General features: G+C 34.7%; 3 protein-coding genes across 4 annotated transcripts; 2 read left to right on the top strand and 1 right to left on the bottom strand.

The window, feature by feature from the left end:
• The first annotated feature begins 3215 nt into the window (after positions 1-3215).
• Positions 3216-11324, top strand: LOC106762453 (casein kinase I). 2 transcript variants are annotated; one of them, XM_014646375.2, is made up of 16 exons: positions 3216-3343; positions 3461-3563; positions 3732-3772; positions 4291-4360; positions 4462-4610; positions 4805-4900; positions 5021-5091; positions 5804-5865; positions 5946-6009; positions 6146-6230; positions 6571-6697; positions 7193-7275; positions 7989-8043; positions 8975-9102; positions 9282-9455; positions 9638-11324. In XM_014646375.2, exons 2-15 carry the CDS (start codon positions 3488-3490, stop codon positions 9453-9455), a joined length of 1281 nt encoding a protein of 426 aa, XP_014501861.1. In that variant the 5' UTR covers positions 3216-3343; positions 3461-3487; the 3' UTR covers positions 9638-11324. The 2 variants fall into 2 exon arrangements, with proteins under 2 accessions (XP_014501861.1, XP_014501862.1); XM_014646376.2 differs by having other exon boundaries at positions 3225-3563; positions 9642-11324.
• Positions 11325-11919: 595 nt separating this feature from the next.
• Positions 11920-16013, top strand: LOC106762434 (VAN3-binding protein). Its single transcript, XM_014646342.2, has 9 exons — positions 11920-12326; positions 12527-12801; positions 13184-13237; positions 13586-13654; positions 13775-14147; positions 14471-14635; positions 14766-14815; positions 15484-15541; positions 15640-16013. Coding segments are annotated over exons 1-9 (1245 nt in total). The 5' UTR covers positions 11920-12325; the 3' UTR covers positions 15840-16013.
• LOC106762435 (probable lactoylglutathione lyase, chloroplastic) lies at positions 15894-19205 on the bottom strand. The gene is made up of 9 exons (XM_014646343.2): positions 19002-19205; positions 18715-18892; positions 18504-18628; positions 18332-18396; positions 17733-17945; positions 17595-17642; positions 17053-17160; positions 16802-16942; positions 15894-16084 (listed from the first exon to the last, which is right to left on the bottom strand). The coding sequence occupies exons 1-9, from the start codon at positions 19111-19113 to the stop codon at positions 16043-16045; spliced, it is 1032 nt and encodes a 343-aa protein (XP_014501829.1). The 5' UTR covers positions 19114-19205; the 3' UTR covers positions 15894-16042.
• Positions 19206-20238: the final 1033 nt, after the last annotated feature.

The following is a 20238-nucleotide window of genomic DNA, read 5'->3' as shown; positions in this document are numbered from 1 at the left end:
ACGATTTTAATATCGGTGGAAGGTTAGTACGATTTGAAACTGAGGTTAAAGGAGGTGATGCTGAGAGGACAGAAGACTTAGAAGTGCAGGGAAAGGAACCTGAGGTTGAGGAAGGGGATGGTGAGGAAGTTGTGGTTGAGGAAGTTGTGGATGAGGAGGCTGTGGTTGAGGAGGCTGTGGATGAGGAAGCTGTGGTTGAGGAAGCATCTGAAGTGGAAGTTGATGAAGTTGTGGTTGAGGAAGTGCAGGAAGAGGGTGATAGGTTACATGGGAAGGCTTACAGAATAGAAGTAGAAGACTTAGATGTAGAAGACTTGGACGATATAGAAGTAGAAGTCCGTGATGATAATGATGGGCTAGTAGACATAAATGTGCAGTGTGATTTACCCGAGAATGAGATTGAAGTGGAGGTTGAGGTTGAACCTTTATTACATGAATCTGAGTCAGATAGTGAAGAAGATGAGATTGATGATTCGAGTTGGTTTAATGATGAATGGGAATCAGAGGACTTGACTTTTTGCCTCGATTCTTAACAGTTTTTGCAGTCCTCAACACACAGCTTTCTCCACAATGGCATATGATCGAACCATCATTTCTGTTCCAGCTTCCATCTCCACGAGAGCTGATAGAGCGCAAATGCTTTCTTCCACACTCATTGCAAGTGGATGACGAACAAGAATGACCCATGGACATTTTCGAAATTTCACAAGCTTCCCAATCTTCGTCAACGACGAACACAGACCAATCCGCTCACAATTTTTGCTTCTTCAGGTTTCGCCCTTTCCCTTATCGAAAACCCAAATCCTCTGAACTTAATGAAAAATGCAATATGAATCTCATATTTGAGTTCATTTTAAACTGTCCAAAAAGTAATTTAATTTCTAATTTTTGTAAAATGCCATGTTTCATCAGCTCAATGCCACGTTTCATTACACCTGCGCATAAGTAAACGCCTTTTCTACTGTGCTGGCAAAATATTTGACGCTGTTAACTTTATTTAACGGAAAGGGTCAATTTCATTCAAATTGGCTCTTATGAGAACCAAATTGGAAGTTTTAATAACTGAGAGATGAAATTGGGAATCAGTCCCAAAAATAGGAACGATTTAAAGATTTAAACCTATAAAAAAAGAAGGCACATTCGTCACCAAACAATGCAGCATTTTGCTTCCTTCTGTTGGCAGTAACAGAGCACGAGAAAAGGTCATACATAATAATCTCGTCTTACGACTATTATTACATGTATTTAGAAGAGTAATTTTTTATTACATTTTTAGCTATGAAGCTTATTGGACATAATTCTTATAAATGCGTAATTAAGACACAATTTGTAAGCATTTGACACATCTAAGCCGCACTTAAACATTAGATGCATCTCAGCACTATACACATTTAGGCGTTAAACGTTTTTTAGTGTTAGATTTTATTTATTTATTTATTTTTTTTGCATTAGATGGACACATGCATTTTAATGTATATTTGATTAGCATTTTAGTAATCTTATACAACTTACAGAGAAATATACATTATTGAAAAATGTTGTTTTTGAACATAGTCTTATAGAATTTTTATTAAATTATATGTTACTACATTTTAAAAATTCAACATGTGTATTTCCTTATTTCACAAATTATTTTCGACAATAATTTGCTTGCTTCCTGATTTTAAAATTCCTTTTTAGAAATATTATGATGTTTTCAAAAGTTTTCAATTTTAGTTTAAAATGCATGCGACCATCTAATGCAAAAAAGACATATATAACATTCAGAAGCATTTAACGCCATGTGTCTAGTGCTTAGATGCATCTAATGTCTAAATGCGGCTTAGATTTTTCAAATATCTAAATACATTATGTAAAAAGCTGTCATGAATTTCTTTGTAAATGTAAAAAGCATATTGTAAAATAATTATTTTTTTGAAACAAATAACAGATCCCAGAATAAAAGCTGTCATGAATAATTTGAAATTTATTTATCTTTTATATTACAAAAAGTGTAGATAGTTTTTTCCACTAGAAAAAATAGCCACAAAAACTTGGGTCGGGCCGAATCCTTCAAATAAAATTGGGCTGATCCATTAACACGCATGACGTGACGTGAGAGTCTCGTCAGTTAAATCACGCATTTAACTTTTTAAGTAAAATATTATAATCAAAAGCATACCACCAGCATGCTTTCTTTGACCACTGCACTCAATACTTTCTTTTGCAACATTTCTTTAATATAATAAAACTCAAATAAAATATTGCTAATATTTTGAATTAAAACATAGGTTTTTATCTCTCATAATAAAGTCAATAAATATTTTTTCAGTAAAATGTTTAATAGTATTTTATTTTGGTGGAACCGTATTAAACATATCCAATATATTCATTTATAACAATACCACATTCAGATAATCTAGCTCTCTAAATTTAGGTGAACCATGTGAGGGGCTTGTAAGGAAGAGGTAAAATGTCTGTAGTAGATTAATTATATAATTTCCTTAAATAAAAACATATAAAATTTAAACTAATAATAATAGAAAGGACGAGTGCGTTGACATTGACTGTGTCTTTATTAATTTTTTTTTTTTATAATTTCAAACATTATTTGTAAAACTTGACTGTTATCATATATTGTCATAAAGAGCTGTAACAACGTTTCGACCCTGAATTCCATGGACAGCCTTATCCAGTTTGGAAATTCCCTATCCAAAAGAATCTATAGGAAAAAATATTGTCATTAATATATTAATATCAATTTTAATGATTATGAATTATAACAATTAATAAAAATATAATAAGAGGACCGTTACCGTTATGCTGTTAGTATTAATGTTCGTAGCCACTAATAAAAAATAATTATTAATTATTGATTGATCATAGGAATTAGGAAGAAAGAATTGGGGAAAAAGCGCATTAATTGAGGGTTTGAATTATTAGATCCTGCTGAGTCAGATTTGAGTATATCCAAAGAAGATAAAGGTGGAAGAAAAAGTAATATTAAATGTTTCTAAACCAGAAACAAAGGAGCGTCGGTTATTTGTTTATTTATTTATTTATTTATTTATTTTTCTTTCAACTTTGGTATTTTAAATAATTTAAAAATGGAAGCATCCCTGTAATAAGATAACCGCGTAAAAAATATTTTAGGTGTAAATAAAAAATGGATGATAACATGATATAAATATTGAAAATGTGGCAGGNGAAAGAAAGAAAGCGTGTTTTGGAGATTGCACACGTGTTGGAACTGTTACTAGGAGGATGGTTATGTTATGTTATGTTGTGTTGTGGTGATGGAGTTAGGTAAGAGCACAGCACAGGAATGTTGTTGAGCTGAGGTTGAGCTCCTTCGATTGGACAGGTCAGCTCCAACTTTAATAACAAAACCAAACCGTACCATTCGATCATTTTAACCCCACAATTTCATTCTTCCGTCAATCTCTGTGTTCTCTTCTTTCTCTCACTCTCTCACACGCAGACACACAGCTTCTCCCTTTCAGCAACCATGGACAGGGTCATCGGCGGCAAGTTTAAGACTGGTCGGAAAATCGGAAGCGGTTCATTTGGAGAAATTTATATAGGTCACCACCACCACGTGTCTTTCTTTCTCCTTTTCGTTTTTATTTTTTTGAACTGGATTGAGTATGTTGGGATAATATGGGAGGCATCGTTTGTTGCTGTTTCATATATCTATATCTATATGTGTGTATGTATGCATATGCTGATCATTGCTTCCGTTTTTTTTTCAGCCTCAAATATGGACACCTCGGAGATTGTTGCCATCAAGATGGTAAGTCTTCTTTTATTGTTTCTGGGTTTCAGCCTCTTAATCATCTAACTCAGATTTCGTTTGTGTTGAATATTGGAAAGAGTAGGAACTGCTTAGGTTCAATCTTTGTTTTTACGAATGACCGGAAAAATATCGTTTTTCTTTTGCTTTATTTTTTTTTGTTGACAAGTATTTGTATAAAAATAGTGAAAAAAATAACGGAATGTTAATACAAATGTTTCTGAAACAAGAAATGAAGTCAATATTTTGATGTTTATGTAATTATTAGTTGAAACTGGGAATAGAAATGGAAAATAGGTTCTTAATTTTATCGTTTGAGTCTCATTTTTATTTTTCATGTGTGCTTCTCCAGCATGAGCGTGCTGGATGGGGATAAGTGTTGGGATATGAAAGCTTGGGTGAAATTTTTAAAACTATTGCTTGTAGGATGTTTGCAGTTGTTTTTGTCCTTCTTTTTGTTCAGGAATCAATACGTATGGTCTAACTGTGATTTATGGTGCCGTGTTCTGATGTTGTAGGAAAACAAGAGAACCAAACATCCACAACTATTGTATGAGGCAAAGTTATATAGCATTCTTCAAGGAGGAAGTAAGTTATACGAAAGAAGCACCTCGATAATTTAAGTGCTCTCAGCACATTTTCAGAGAGTAATGCTATGTTTTTAATTTCTCTTGCTCTTTGGAGTTTAGGTGGTGTTCCATGTATGAAGTGGTGCGGTACTGATGGAGACAATAATGTTTTAGTTATTGATCTTCTGGGACGGAGTCTTGAAGACTTTTTTGTCTATTGCGGGAGGAAATTTTCATTAAAAACAGTTTTGATGTTGGCTGATCAGATGGTAACGACTCATTCATGTCTGCATTGCTTAAATTTTCAAGGAACCTGTATTTGTTCCTTCCTGACTATTCTATTTCCATGTTTCTTGCAAATTATTGTATGAGTTTAGTCTTTAAAACTTACATCTTAGCTAATGCTTGCATCCATGGGAGTTTTCAATAGAAAATTAAGTCAGATTCGTTACCTTGACTCCAGCTGACAAGAATAGAGTACCTGCATTCCAAGGGATTTTTGCATAGAGATATCAAACCAGATAATTTTCTCATGGGTCTTGGGAAGAAAGCAAATCAGGTAACATCATCAAAATTCATTCTATTTCATGGCTAACTTTGGTGGATTGTTTTCCTCTCGACAGTTCCTTTGATGCTTAAAGTTCTCTTACATGTTTTCTGCAATTTGTTACATTTACAGGTTTATATTATTGATTTCGGACTAGCAAAAAGATATAGGGATCCAAACACAAATAAGCACATTCCTTACAGGTATGTTTTGTTCTTGTTAGATTTGTTTTACATTTTTTATCTTTTCATGCCATGAACTAATGTTTTCCAGGTCTAGCAGTGTCCTTTTTATAAGGTTTTCTAGAGTTAATTGGTTTGATTGCTTTTCCTTCTGCCAATAAGCTTTCCCTTTGATTTTCAGTATATATGTATTAGCCTATTCTTTTGATAACGTATTAACCAAAGTGGTACAGTTTTTCCTGTTTCTTCATTTTAAATGTTTTACCAAAGTTTTGGAGGTGGAACTGAATGGTACCATTTTGTTTAAATGTTACGGTGGCTTGACACGTAACTAAAATTAAGTTAACAAGAAACCAATATGGAACAGTATACAAAGTGTTCTTTATTGGATACCATGTAAGAAATATTCTTCGATCAAAATTTTGATACTTATAATTTTGTAATCACCAAGATTTATAACTTGTTGAACCATTGCCTCTATCTCCATCCTTGCAGTGTATTTTTCTAAAATAGATATTGTATTTTTTTGTTGTTCCAAAGTAATAGGACGGATATTATTGTTTAGCAATGGGAAGCCTTCCAAACTTTTGATCTGTGGGAATCTCAAATACTTCTTTTTCTGAATTCTTCTGATTGATTCATTCTTAGTGTTGCTTGTGCCTTACCAGTTTTAGTTTAATTAGCAAAGATATCATTGCCTAATATTTGTTTTAATGTTGATAAACTCATCCAGAGAGAATAAAAGCTTAACAGGAACTGCCCGTTATGCAAGTTGCAACACTCACATGGGAATTGGTGAGCAAAATGAACTTTTACCTCTATAACTACAACTCATAACCTACAAAGTGCTCACAAATTGTTTTTCATTTTGTCAGAACAAAGTCGCCGTGATGATTTGGAGTCTCTTGGCTATGTTCTAATGTACTTTTTAAGAGGAAGGTATGATTCTCCTAGTCATTGTAATTTCCGGGCATCCTCGTGTAAAAAATAAATAAATTGTGCATGTAAAGTATATGAAGGGCATTGTTTTTTTCTGGTAAATATATGTCTTGACTATCTGGTTCTTGCATTTCAGCCTTCCTTGGCAGGGTTTGAAAGCTGCCACCAAAAAGGAAAAATATGACACTATCTGTGACAAGAAGTTATCGACTCCCATTGAGGTATGTCCCCGTTTTTCAATTTGATCGAACAGTTGAACTCCCTGCCCCAATACAGCTTTTATTTTTCTTTTACATTGAACCTTGTACTGTGGCCTACTTTAGCGAGTGGAAATGTGGAATAGATTTTGGTTACGGTAAGGCGAGTCCCCCCCTGCCCTTTTCTATTTCTTGTCAAGAGTGGGAGAGGAAAGGACTCTGTTGGCAAATTGAGCATGAAATGGAAATTAGAGTTATGAAAAACAGGAAGAAGCAATGACAATCCTTAAGTTTTGGTTCTTCTCCTGTAGATTTTCTTATTGAAGTTTTCTGTCCCTCACAAGTTTACTTATTCTGATATTAGGTGCTCTGCAAGTCATTTCCTGTGGAGTTTGCTACATACTTTCATTATTGCCAATCTTTGACATTTGATCAACACCCAGATTATGGATACTTGAAGCGCCTGTTTAGTGATTTGTTCAGACGAGAAGGTAATCATATTCTTGATTTCAAATACTTTATCCGCTAGTTTGAAATATAGCCTATTGTTTCTTGAAGATGACAATGCTCATATTCGTTGATTTCTCTACATATTAAATGCAGAAGTATGACATGTAAATGACACCATCAAGTGTTTTACCTTTCTTTCTCTTTCCACTTGTCATCTGCATTTCGTATCAGAGTATCTTTATTTTGGCACAAAGTTATTCTTAAGAGTATAAAACTAATTCGTGGAGAGCAGTCCTACTTCAGTACAATTTATCTAACTTTCATAGTCTATTGTTTCCACTCTTTATTCTTTTTCCACAAGCTTAAGTTTTCAAGCTGTGCAAGTTTTATGAATTAGCTCATTTAATTCTTAATGTTTGTCATGGTTACCAATATTGGGGCTTTCAAAGTTTCATTTATCATATTCCTACTGGTTTCGTGTGTCATATGTATATTCTCTTTTTAACAATTTTTTATTTGCTGACCTTAATGAGCAGGATATGATTCCGACTATATATATGACTGGACCATCCTCAAATACCAGCAGTCTCAACAGACAAAGAAACAAAATCAATCATCTGTTAGTACCTTCTTTGGCTATATTGCTTGCTATAATGTATTTCCTCTTGGGTTTGGAAATTTTCATCAAAGCTGCTCTAATCTCCCCCTTCCCTCTCTGTTGCGATGTTAGGAATTGTGGCTGAAAAAATAAAATAGGCCGGAAGAGGAAATAGAATAGATTGGAATATTTTGAACTAAGAGCGAGGAATTTGATATTTTATTTTATCGATCAACAATGTTTACATTTATAGTTATTAAAAGAGAAAAACTAGACTGACAAAGTAAGAGATATTATTCTCAACAGCTAACAGACTTGCTCCTTAAGTAAAGGTGTTAGCAAGAGTAGCATCTCCATTTTTCTGCACTTATCTTAAGAAAAATAACTTCATGTTGAAATGCTTAGTTTTTCCATGAAAGTTGGCATTATAGCTGTTACATCTCTTTCTTGAATATCTTCACATGGCTTGAGTTGTTTCCTTTCAATGATGGTGTTTTTTGTTTTTCTTGCCAAATTGGAATGCTTTTTTCCATTTGAAATTTCATCCTCAAGCATAGGGACATCTAATGACAGCCTTTTTTCACTTAACTGCCGTAACTGAGGAAACAACTTGCTCCTACTCCAATGAATTGTCTCTAATTGATTGTATTAATTTATATGTTTTTTCTAATAGTTTTCACATTAAACTTTCCTGATATTATTCTCTTACTGGAGTTTGTTTTGACAATTTGTAGTCTTCAGCTGCATTGCCTAGCAATCTAGAACCAGCAGTTGTGGAAAACCCCAAAGGTATTGAAGGATGTTTTATTATAGATATATTTTTATTCTAGAAAAACAGTATTCTACCAAGTTTATGATTTGCATGCTGAGATTTGTTTATACTGCAGATTAAATTGGAATTTAAAGTGACATTTTACGCTTATTAAAATAAAATTAAAAGAAAAATAAATTATTGGTGCTTATGCAAAAGTGAGTTGGTTTCAATGTCTTCAAAACTAGACTGGTTTCAATGTCTTCAAGGTTTAATAATTCAATTACAGTGGAATAGATATTAGAAAAATATTAGTTGTAATTAAATAATTGATAAGATAACATTTAAGAAATATAATATTATAACTTTATATCTCAAAAATTAAGAATACAACATTATTTTTAGATTCTTAACTTTCAATGTGTACATAAAATTCCAAATCAAATATATCATAATACTTTGATCTAAGTTTGAGCATTACTAAACAATGTCCATTAATAATAAAATGTCTACATCTAGAAAGAAAAGGAAAATTATAAACACTTTAGTTTGATTTTTCATTTTTCAAGAAAGATCAAAATGAAGTCATATTAAGCATGTTCATCAACCACGGTAAACTGGTTTTGACTGATTTTCCACTTCCAATAACTTTACCCAAGGTTGGTTTAGTCTGGCTTTCAGAACATGGTTCAATTTTCATGGGACTTAGTTGTCTCGGAAAACAAATTAATAACTTCTGATATGCTAAGATTGTGACCAATACTCAGTGTGGATATGTATTTCCCATATAACTGTTTCTATTGTTATTGTTGTTGTTATGGGATGTTGAGTGTCTTGTTTTGAACCTCGGATAACTAGTTTTTGCTTACTGTAATGGTGTTGAACTAAGATAGCCTAAAAAGTTTGCCGCACACTGTCTATGCTCTTTAGGTCACATCCTAATGCCTATGCTTTACATTCGCTTTTCAGGAGCCAATGATTCAACTCATGTTAATGTAACAAATATGTTAGCTAGTCTTGAACTCCCAAGTGCACGTGCGCAGCCTAAGCCATCTAATGCTCGGAATCTGGATGCCAAGATTCGGACTGAGAAACATGTAAGTCACCTCAATGAAATTTCTGCCTCTGGCTTCGTTGTCTATCCTCTGTGAATTTCTTCCAGATGGTGGCGTTGCTACTTTTTTCATGTTAGGAGCTGTTAGTTCAATTATACTGATCTTTATTTTGAATTTTGTTCGGCTTAGGAAATTCACTTGACTGATATATATTTTTGCAGGGTGTGAACAATATTCCACCTAGTTCCTCTGCCTTGCCCAAATCCTCTACAGGAAATGTCTCGAAACCAGAAAAGTCCACAGGAACCTCAAACCTTGGTCGTGTATTTGGGAGTAATTCCCGTGTTTCAAGCAGCTGGATTCCTTCACTACGCCGAATTTCTTCCGCCAAATAGGTAAGAAAATCACATATCTAGAATATGAACTAGAACCCTGCTATATAATTAAGCAATGTCATAGATGTCATGAACTTATTTGGAAATTCTATTTAATTAATCTAGTTACCAATTGCTGTAATTTTGACATTTTATGTCATAACTATAGAATATTTAGCTGAGACACGGACTTTGTTTCTTAGACAGGATTATGAAGGTGTGACTTGGAGCTCTTTTCACATTTGCTAATGGTCATGTACTCATTTCACTCCACCAGCGGAACATTATATTAGACTGTAATGACCAGCATGATACAGTGACATAACAAGCTTCCTGCACATGACACTGATACTAAATGTATGGTCGGATTCATTGTTGCTGAGTGAGATTGGTGCCGTCATATTTGAAGAGTTGGAATGAGAGAAAGAAAGGGAGTGTGGACGATTTTAAAGAACGAGGCATGCTGATGGATGTCCCACACGAGGCCCCAGGGTAATTGTTTGGTAGGCCTTGAACTGTAAGAGTTTGGCGGGGTTGCATTTTTTTCTCTAATCATGATGAATCGAACATGTATGGGTGTGGGGAAGCTACAATCATTCTTATTGTACCTTTTTTATTATTTTATTTTTTCTATTCTTTTGATTTTCTTTCGAGAATTCACTACACCGAAGTAGTTGTCATTTCTTTGTACAGTTAGTTTTGTCATCATATGAATATAACCACCTTGTACCTCAATCCCAACAAGGGAATTATTCATAAGTCAATCCAATTCATGGCTATTTGAAACTAATGAGGTCCATTTCTTTTTTCACTGAAAGGGTGGTTTATCCAATCTTTGAACTCGACCAAGTATTCTACTCTCTAATGAACATTCATGTGGTATAGTTAGGATTATAAAAAAGCAAACATTTAACATTCCAAACTAGTAAAGTATAGGTTTAATAGGTTCGGAGGTTCCTATATTTGTGGGTTCGTTCCAATTGGTTCCTTCAATTTTGAAACTGATCAATTGAGTTTCTTATTTGCTAAATTTTATTCAATTATAGTTTTTCTGTTAAATGGAGTTAACGACGTTAACTTTTTAAACAGGTGGGATGCTGAGACACATTCAAGTGGTACCGTTTGAGTTGTATAGTTAGATTTTTAACATTTTTAATTGTTAAATATATTAATAAATGAAAATATAATTAGAAATTATTAAATATATTAAACATGATCCTCTTCTTCCACTTCGACACCAACACCTTCACGGACTCCGAGTGGGGTTCCGGCCACACTCACCCCTTCGTCTTCAACCCCATCAAGCTCAATGCATCAGAGTGGATAAGGGTTGCTAAAGATTCTGGTTTTTCCACGGTAATCTTCACTGCAAAACACCATGATGGGTTCTGCTTGTGGCCCTCGGAGGAAGCAGGCATATGAAAACTTCAAACCAGCCTCAGACTTTTCAGAATGGATGTTACACTCATGACTAAGCAAAACAAAGGCTCGTTAATCTTCAATACTTCGTAGAGAGAGTAAATATCAAACCTGGTTCTGTGAAACTACTTTCTTTATATACCCTTCCACTAGGAACATCTACATCAAACCTTTAAATAAATTATGAAATTAATCCTTAAAATGATTTTTTCACTAAAAATAATATAACGCGTGATACTATTCCGTGTGTTCCAGCAACAGGAAGAACGGAAACGGCGACGTCCTCGCTGAGCTCTCTACCGCTAAGGATGTCGGTGTCGGCCTCGGTAATTGGGGGTCATAGGTCGTGTCTGCAAAATTGGAGAAATCAGAGAAGTTAGGGTTTGTTGCTGCAATATGTTTAATAATTTCTAATTATATTTTCAATTTTTAATATATTTAACAATTAAAAATGTTAAAAATCCAACTATACAGTTTAAACGGTGTCACCTGGATGCCTCAGCATGCCATCTGTTTAAAAAGTTAACATCGTCGTTAACTGCATTTAACTGAAAGATTATAATTGAATCAAATTTAGCAAATAAGGGACCCAATTGATCAGTTCCAAAATTGAAGGATCCAATTGGAATGAACCCACACATATAAGAATCTCCGAACCTATTAAACCTAAAATATAAAACCCTGCAAAATACTCGTGCATGGCTCTTTCAATAGAGTTCTACTTAAGGAGTAATTGTCAATCTGCATAGTTTAAACTTGTTTGTTATGGAATGGTCCCCTGAACGATCACCAATTGATTGATATATCAGAATGAAAAATTGTGGTAATATAGCTACTATATATATCTTAGTAGTAATCAGCAACAAAATTAAAGAGAAGATGTAGTTAAGGGGAAAAAAGGCACCCTGTGTCGTACGCTTTAATTAACATAACCAAAAGAATGACATTGTCTCCATGCTAAGGGAAACAGTAAAAACAGAACAGTCCTGTAAATACAATTAAACTTGTATCCTGGATCCAATTTGCAATGCTAATTTGATGTTTATCAAGTTATCAAAGTAAAGAAAAAACGTACATATGGGTCCCCTAACTCTACTTTAGAAAGTGATAGTGGTGACAAAGGAGAATCCTAGCAATGATGAACCCTGCTGCCATAAAAACAGGTCCTTAACTATTTGTGCATGAACCACTAAGAGGTGGAAATCAAAAGCAACAGCTTAAGTTGGAGACAAGAATGAGTGGCCTTTAAACTGGGTCCTTTTGTTCAGCACTAAGAATCTTTTACATTGTTTTCATTTTCCTTAATTAGAAGCACTCAGAAACAACGTCTTATTTTCATGTTAAATATCTCACTGTTGCTCATCTGTCCTATCATCATCTTGTCCTTGCTTCTTCTATTCTCACTCATGCCATGAGATTTTTCACCACCCGTATCTGCTGAGTCTCGAGTGATCGAAACGTTAAGCTTTACAAGTGAGTGTAACATTAGTTGGTTTCTAAATGAAGAAACTTCATTTCAACACAACCACTGAATTTTCTCATTGAGGCATTAGAAATTATCATGAATATATAGAAACTTGAAACAATGACCAAAAAAAAGAGTTAAAGCTTCTTGTAATTCTTACGATCAAGTTTCATTCTGATGAAAGCACCTAACTCCTTTTCAATTTCAGTGAGCCCGACAGCGTCTAACTCTAAATGCTCAGTCCATCAACTGGAGAACATAGATGAGAATGCTCCTGCAGATTGGACTGCATCATCCTGTCCCCCACCTGATACTCCAACTGAGTCTATGGAGTTCCTTGCTAGATCATGGAGTCTTTCTGCCATGGAACTCTCTAAAGCATTGCACAGCACCAACATTGCGATCTCCACCAGCATAGATATGCCACTTTCTTGCCCTTCAGGTCACCAATTTGATACCAAGAGTTCTACTGCTTCAAAGGATGTAAGAACATTGGCTGTGTTTAATTTGAAATAGTGATTTAAATTAGATCGTTAACTCTTCCTTTAGCCACTTTCTTCTTAGTTGGTTATGCAGCATGTAAATAGGAATCATGCAAATGCTATGTTACCTCTCTTAAAATATATTCAATCTCTATGCAACGCACATGCTTGCAGTGGAATAAAAAGGAAAAAGGAGATATTCTAGGTCCTCCAAAAAGGGAGTTTCAGAGGAAATAAATTTTTCATAACCTAGACCTTTCTTTTTTCTGGTCCTAGGATTCTTCATTTTAAGAAGAATCTAATACTGCCGCTTCTTTATGTAGCTTTTATAATTTAATAACTTCATATTGGTTCTAAACTTCTGATGCAAGAATTTTGTGCAGTTATCTAACTGTTGTTATCCTCCAATTTCACCGAATGACAGTAGCGAAAAGAAGGTACATTTTGTTAACTTATGTGATAAAAAAGTATGATCATAAACGCACAAGAAACATTTTGGCTCATTGTTCAGTTTCAGTTAAGAATTTGAAGCCTATCACGTGGCCTCAGCTTGCTTTCATGACTCTCTGTTTTTATTGTGGTCCAAACGAACTTCACTTCACTCACAATTATATAACAGTACAAATTTAAACAATTCAATCATCATTGAGTGAATTTTTTTTTTACTTTCTCTTGCCAACAGCTGCGATTTCAGTTACAAACAATCACGGACCACATGTTTTTGCACTGGGAGTGAATCTTTAGTGTGTATAAATTCATAACATAACAATATGTCATGTATACAGGATTTACTTTTACTCCATCAAGCACTCAGTACAGAATTCCTTTCCAGTCAAAACATACTCAGAAATGGGGTATGTGGCAATCAACTTAATGATTTCCTTCATCAACTCTGCTCAAATACCAGATCAATCTGATATTAGTTAGTATTTGTTTCATTTATTTATTTATTGGTGCGAACTATTGCTCACCAGCTTTACAGAAGTTTGCTAAGAGGGAGGACAATGGGTAGGTGGTTGAAAGATCAAAAGGAGAGGAAAAAACAGGAAATTAGGACCCATAACGCTCATTTACATGCTGCGGTATCTGTGGCTGGTGTTGCTGCTGCTATTGCGGCGGTTGCAGCATCAACAGCATCACCTGAAATACCTTATTCCAACCCAAAGACCCCTCCTCCCCTGGCTTCTGCTGCAATTGCATCTGCAGCAGCTTTAGTAGCCTCTCACTGCATTGAGATTGCAGAAGATATGGGAGCTGAACATGACCAAATCTTAACAGTAGTCAACTCCGCCATTAATGCAAAAACCAATGGAGATATTATGACTTTAACAGCCGGAGCAGCCACAGGTATCAGAATTTAATGTTTATTTCTCTATTTTGGACCAAACTCAGTTATGCTTTTAAACGGCATCACTTGGTAGTGATATTTAAGCAGGATCCATGTATGAGGCATAAATCAAAGCATTTTTACTCTTCTGCTAACTCTGCATTTTCACCAAGTTATCTTCCATAAAATAACTAAAGCTAAAATGTACTGAACAACAGTTATACTTAATGAGCAACATATTGGTAAAAGAAAGTGGGTCCAAAACCTGCAAGTCATGGATTCATTTCACATATATATTGTCAAATATTAACACAATATAATGAACTATATGCGTGGTTGGCAGCCTTGCGAGGAGCTGCTACTCTAAAGGCAAGGCTGCAAAAGGGGCCTGGAGCAACTGCCATTCCTCTAGTTGAGGAAAAGTGTAACGAAAGCAAAGAAGCAAACATTTTGACAGCACTGGACTATGTTTTTAAAGGAGGAGAACTTCTCAAACGTACAAGAAAAGGTATGTTTACTAACATGTTTACGTTAATGGCTTAGTTAGAACTGGAAAGAATAAAAGAAGAATTTCAGATTTTCAAAGAAATTTACATTCTTAACATCAATAACCGTGCTATTTTAACTGTTATTAACAGGAGATCTTCACTGGAAGCAAGTTTCTTTCAATATAAATTCAAATTTGCAGGTATTGGTAGAAGAGATTTCATATATTCATTAAGAAATCATGGGCATGAGCTCCAATAATTTCTAAGTTTGATACAAGACCATAGCTGACCAGAAAATTTTACTAATTTTGGAAAACAAAAGTTAATATTGGACATTGTCAATGCAAAGAAATGAACGCAGTAGCAGCTTAAAAATTATAAATAGAAGTAGAAACTAAGCATGGCTTTCTTCCTACAATCTCATCATATCAATCAATTATACATTATTTCATGTATAAGCATATTTTAACTATAATGTTCATGAATTTCAAGGCTTCAATCAGTCAATATTTTTCTAATAATGACTCCCACTTATATATCAAGTACGAGCTCAGATATGTCTAAAATATTATCATGGCATGTTTTATGCAAGTTTCTCAATACTATTTGATGGAACATTTTTTTGTAAAGATGGCGGCCCAAATAATCTCTCAGCTCAGGCGATGAGACTGGTTTTATCTGATCCTCCCTAGATTCCCATAATGGTAGGAGCCTTCTGAGAAATCAGAAGTGGCACTGTGCCAATAGTGTAAATTTTGTAAAACTATTAACTCCGAAAATCGTTTCACAGATCAAAGAGAATCAAAACTATTGGTTGTGTCACTATCTCCATTTAATAGTTATTTGCACTAATACAAAATGACAACAGGTTGTAGTCAAAATGAAAAGCAAACATATGGGAGGAACATTCACAAAAAAGAAGAAATGTAAGCAATGTTTCATTCATAGCTCCTCCTTATTTTATGCTTGCCAGTTGCCACTCTCTGCTAACAATATTAAGGTATGGTATGTCCTAAAATGGCAGATATAGTGACCGGCCTTTGCAATGATATCCCAGCATGGCCTGGAAGGGAGAGAGAAGACACCAATGAAAAGAGGGCATACTTTGGAATAAAAACAACAGACAGGACCATAGAATTTGAATGTGGAAGTAAAGGAGACAAACAGTTCTGGCTTGATGGTATCCAGTACATGTTGAATTGCCGTGTCAAAGTAACATTATGAAAAAAAATATATTAGGATTGACATTGGGATTGCTGTATATATGCCTTTTTTTTTTTTCTTTCCCTTTGCCTCTCACAGCGATTGGAGGTTACTTCTTTTTAAAGGTGAAGACTTGACAGTACTCCTCTAAGGTTTCGTTGACAAAATTATTGAGACTTGCGTGATTTCAGTGGAGATGTATGGAATCTAGAACCATGTTATTGTCACTCTAATTCCTTCAGAAAATCGACATTATCAACAAATACCTGCATGAAGCAATAAACAAGCCAAGTTATAAAGACAGCGGTTTAGAAGTGCACTTAAGCATGATAGGAAGGATTCCATTAGTGCTTTATCCTACACAATAAGTCTTTCAAGGTGAGTACAGAACGATTAGTGGACAGGTTTGGATTCTAAAGCATATGAGTTCTAAAGCACAAACCTTTCTAGTTTAGTGCTGAACAAAAATCTTTAATCTATCGCAATTATACTATCTCCTTACGCATTACATATTCCACCCATTAACTCATTAACTATTCTGGTGCGAAGTATCTATCTCTAATTTTGTAAATTTATTGATGACTAATCTCTGAGAAAGAACTTGATTGATCACTTGGAATCATCACTCCTCAACCACATTTTTCTAAGCTCCATTCCACTCTTTGTCATTAACTCATTGAAAGTTTTTTAAAGGAAAGATTTATGGAAAAGACACAACACAATTGAAACCTTAACTCACGTAAAGAATTAACATAAATTCAACCTAAAACTTTAAGACAATAAGTTTGCATTTTCTTTTTTAGTAATCAACTTTCTCATTTTTATTCAATGTAGAACTTAGACTCACACTTAAATAACCTAATACTCATCAACTAAACATCTATGACTTCATTAGTGGGATGTAAGCTAAGTTTATCAGTGACAAGGTTAAAGTCTCAAAGAAAGTGATAAAACACATAAGAAAACGGATTAAAAGGTGATACCAATTTCCAGCCATCAGGGTCCAAACAAGCTACAATCTTGGTGTTGATACCAGGCAAGGGCCCCGGTTCACGGATAATCTTCCCCCCACATAATTTGATTGCTTCTGCAGTCTTATAGACATCATTTGTGCCTATTGCAATCTGTTTAAACACAAAATGTATTGAATTCTTACAATGCATACAGCAAATATTCGTGAAAACCATACAAACGTCGTGAAATTCCTCTTGTAAACAGAAAGAACAGAATCTACCTGAGCGTAACCATTTCCTTTGTCGTAATCAGTAACGCCATAGTTATATGTTAGTTCTAGAACAGTATTCTTATCTTCAGGACCATAGCCCAAAAAGGCTACAGTGTACTGGAAAAGAAAACACAGCAGAGAATGATCAAAACAAGCATTTTACAATAACAACAACAATAAAAAAAATAATTAACATATAATAGCAAAACATGAACTAAATTTCTGAAACTTCCAGGATTTTCGTTTGGATGGAAATCGTTAATGCCTACCCTTCCAAAATAGTAACAGTTTTCCAAAGGGACAGACCTACGTTCATGTTTATGATTTAGGCAGTCTAATTGTCATATGGAATGCACAATTGTAGCTGTGTTTCAATTGAACGTGCATTGGAAAATGTGTTTTGAGTAAAAGCAAACAAAAACACTATATAGCCAGCACATCACACACTAAGATTTCTTAGGAAAACATTATAACATATATAGAAGAGATTTATATCAGGAACTCAAATAGCCACGCATCTGATAAATAGCCACACGTAAAAGTTAAGTTACCTTGTCCTCAGGATTGTCCTTCTTGCGGAGAAGTTTCATTCCGACAGCCTTTGAAATCAAACAAAGACAAGGAAAAAAAGTTAAGTTACTAGTGATGAATGAACAACCTTCACGATTAGAGTAGTAAAAACCACTTACTTTTTGGTAGAAGGCTATGGCACGATCGAGATCGCCAACACGAAGCATCACTTGGCATAGAGGTTCAGATGTAGGTCTTCTCTCCAAAAGTTCAAACTTATAACCATCAGGATCTTCAATGAAAGCAATTACCGAACTGCCATCTCTAACAGGCCCTGGTTCCCTTGTAACCTTTCCTCCTTTTGCCTTTATTAGATCTACCCTCTTGTAAATCTACGAAGTTTCAGTAGACAACCATAATAATCTTAATAGTCTCAGAACAAATCATAAAGCATAGATTAACACTTAGTACCAACAAATGAAGATTAAAAGTCACTCTTATCAGCCTCTTAGCTGTCAAATTCCTATAAGAATTAATAACACTCCTCTACTAAACACTAAATTAATCGAAGATAAAGGCAGATTGGCAACCAAAAAAATATAAACTACAAGGAACTTGAAAATTCAAGTTAACAATTGGGATAATTTGGTTTTCCACATTCAAGGAAAACAAAACCCAGAATGGATTAATAAAAATTAAACCGATTCTGTATTTTGCATTGCATATGTAGTGACAGTTGTAAACAATATTGCATTATTATCTTTCACAAAAGGCTTACATCTTCAACTGCAACACCAAAATGACCAAAGCCACTTCCAATGTCATAGTTATCCACTCCATAATCTGTGATCTCCATGAAATAGTAAGCACGATGAGAAGCCATTTTGCTATGTGTTCAAGCATACACAATAATCACACAGAAAAAGAGTGGCAATCGAATCTGAACTCACTGTAAGTAAGTTCAACTGTAAAATTAGAATCTTCGGGCCCATATCCAAGAAAAGCGTTAGAATATCTATCTTCAGGTATATCACGTTTCCTCAAAAGCTTCATGGCAAGGCATTCAGTGTAGAACCTGCATCCCAGCAATGTAATCAAATTCCACACGTTTACATTGAAGTATAAGTGAAGTATGATTTCCGAAATTCAAGTATAGCATACTTTATAGTCTTCTCCAAGTCCCCAATACGGTACACAACATGGAGAAATCTTCTGTTGTCATTCTTAACCCAATCAAACAAAAATTTATCTGGCTGGACTATATTTTCCGCAGCAGTAGCCTCTGCTACTTTTAACAAATCTGATCCTTTTGCACCAAACAGCTTACATTGTGGGAGAGCTGAATAACCAGATGATATAGCAGAGAACTAAGTTATAACTAATGATATAAAGAGTTTGTGAGTAAATGGAGAAGGAAGGTAGATGTATGTATGTATATATGTATGTACCAATAGCACCAGTGGTGACAAGGTGAAAGAGAGCAAGTCTTCGTGAAGTAGAGGATGAAGTGGCAGATGGTCTCAGCATTGAAGCAGCTGGTAACATTAAGGATGATGCCATTGCTCATCAAACAATGTTCCTCTGGTAAGCAAATCAGTGTCACACTCCACCCAACATGTCTGTCTTCCTATCTATCTGTAAGAGTTTTAATATGCTATGTTCCTATTGGCTCTTGCTATATCCATTTTATTGGGCTATTATATATGGGCCGTAATAGATTGGAGGGAATTTCTATTTGCAGCTCATGTTTTTCTTCCCAACTCATAAATACTGAAATCCCTACTTTCCTGAATTTGTTGTTTTTGAAAGTTGGTAGCCAACTCACATATTTATCCGCTTGTGTCGAGATTTTTATTTTTATGCCTTTTCCGTAACCAAAGGCTTTCATAAGGTATAAGGTATATAGACCCTCATTTGTTTTTTCAAAACATAACTTTCAAAATTCTCTCGTATTCTCATTTCTCATTTTCTTTTTTCTTTCTTATAAAATCTTAGGTTTATTCTTTTACCTTTTATAGAGTTTTTACTAATTTTGTATATTAGAAAGGAAAATGTTATGTTAACACTCAATTTTGACACTCTTTTAACAACGGTCAGGTGTCAAATGTTGATTGGGTTTTGTTTTATTTTTAAAAAATGAGATGATTAAAAGAATTGAGGGGCAAAAGGTGAATGTAAATTGTTGGGTTTTTGTTTTCGCGCTCTCTTTCATTTTTCATTTTCGTCATTTGCTCTCTGACGGTTCCCATCATCTACGTCTTCCCAGTCTCTTGGCCGGCCTCCTTCTCGAAGTTGTCTCAGGCGTTTTGGTTGCGGTGAGGTCTTGTTGTTGTCGGACAATCAATTTTGTGGTGTGGGTCGTTGTGGGTGTGTGGCGAAACGCTTGTGGGTCATTCTCCTCTTGCTTCAACCATTGTCGTTGTCGGACCATGACCGTAGTGGTGTCGGACCATTGTCGTTCTCTATAGCAGTGTCAATCTCGCGAAACCTTGGTGTTTTGTTCTCGTTGTCGGACCATTGCGTATTTTGGGTAAGTGCAACAATGTACTTTTTGTTATGGAATCTGTAATAGAGAGGTTTGTTCTTTTTAAGCGAAAGCTAAGTTATTTTGTGGGTATTGTTATGACTGCAGGTCCAATGGCTTCAAGAAAAGCAAGTGTAAGAAAAAATTTTATGTATTATTGT

The sequence above is a fragment of the Vigna radiata genome, chromosome 5 (genome assembly GCF_000741045.1).
Source record: "Vigna radiata var. radiata cultivar VC1973A chromosome 5, Vradiata_ver6, whole genome shotgun sequence".
In the NCBI taxonomy this organism is placed as follows: Eukaryota; Viridiplantae; Streptophyta; class Magnoliopsida; order Fabales; family Fabaceae; genus Vigna; species Vigna radiata.
The sequence above is the reverse complement of the archived record's forward strand: the minus strand, read 5'-3'. Positions and strand labels throughout refer to the sequence as shown.

Coding starts and splice junctions, on each gene's coding strand:
- LOC106762453 (XM_014646375.2), top strand. CDS start 3,488: ATGGACAGGGTCATCGGCGGCAAGTTTAAGACTGGTCGGAAAATCGGA. Junction 4,361..4,461: donor TAGCATTCTTCAAGGAGGAA/GTAAGTTATACG, acceptor TTTGGAGTTTAG/GTGGTGTTCCATGTATGAAG. Junction 4,611..4,804: donor TGATGTTGGCTGATCAGATG/GTAACGACTCAT, acceptor CCTTGACTCCAG/CTGACAAGAATAGAGTACCT.
- LOC106762434 (XM_014646342.2), top strand. Junction 14,636..14,765: donor TCTCAAACGTACAAGAAAAG/GTATGTTTACTA, acceptor TGTTATTAACAG/GAGATCTTCACTGGAAGCAA. Junction 14,816..15,483: donor ATATAAATTCAAATTTGCAG/GTATTGGTAGAA, acceptor AAATGACAACAG/GTTGTAGTCAAAATGAAAAG.
- LOC106762435 (XM_014646343.2), bottom strand. CDS start 19,113: ATGGCATCATCCTTAATGTTACCAGCTGCTTCAATGCTGAGACCATCT. Junction 18,893..19,001: donor TGTCACCACTGGTGCTATTG/GTACATACATAT, acceptor CTGGTTATTCAG/CTCTCCCACAATGTAAGCTG. Junction 18,629..18,714: donor GACTTGGAGAAGACTATAAA/GTATGCTATACT, acceptor GCTGGGATGCAG/GTTCTACACTGAATGCCTTG.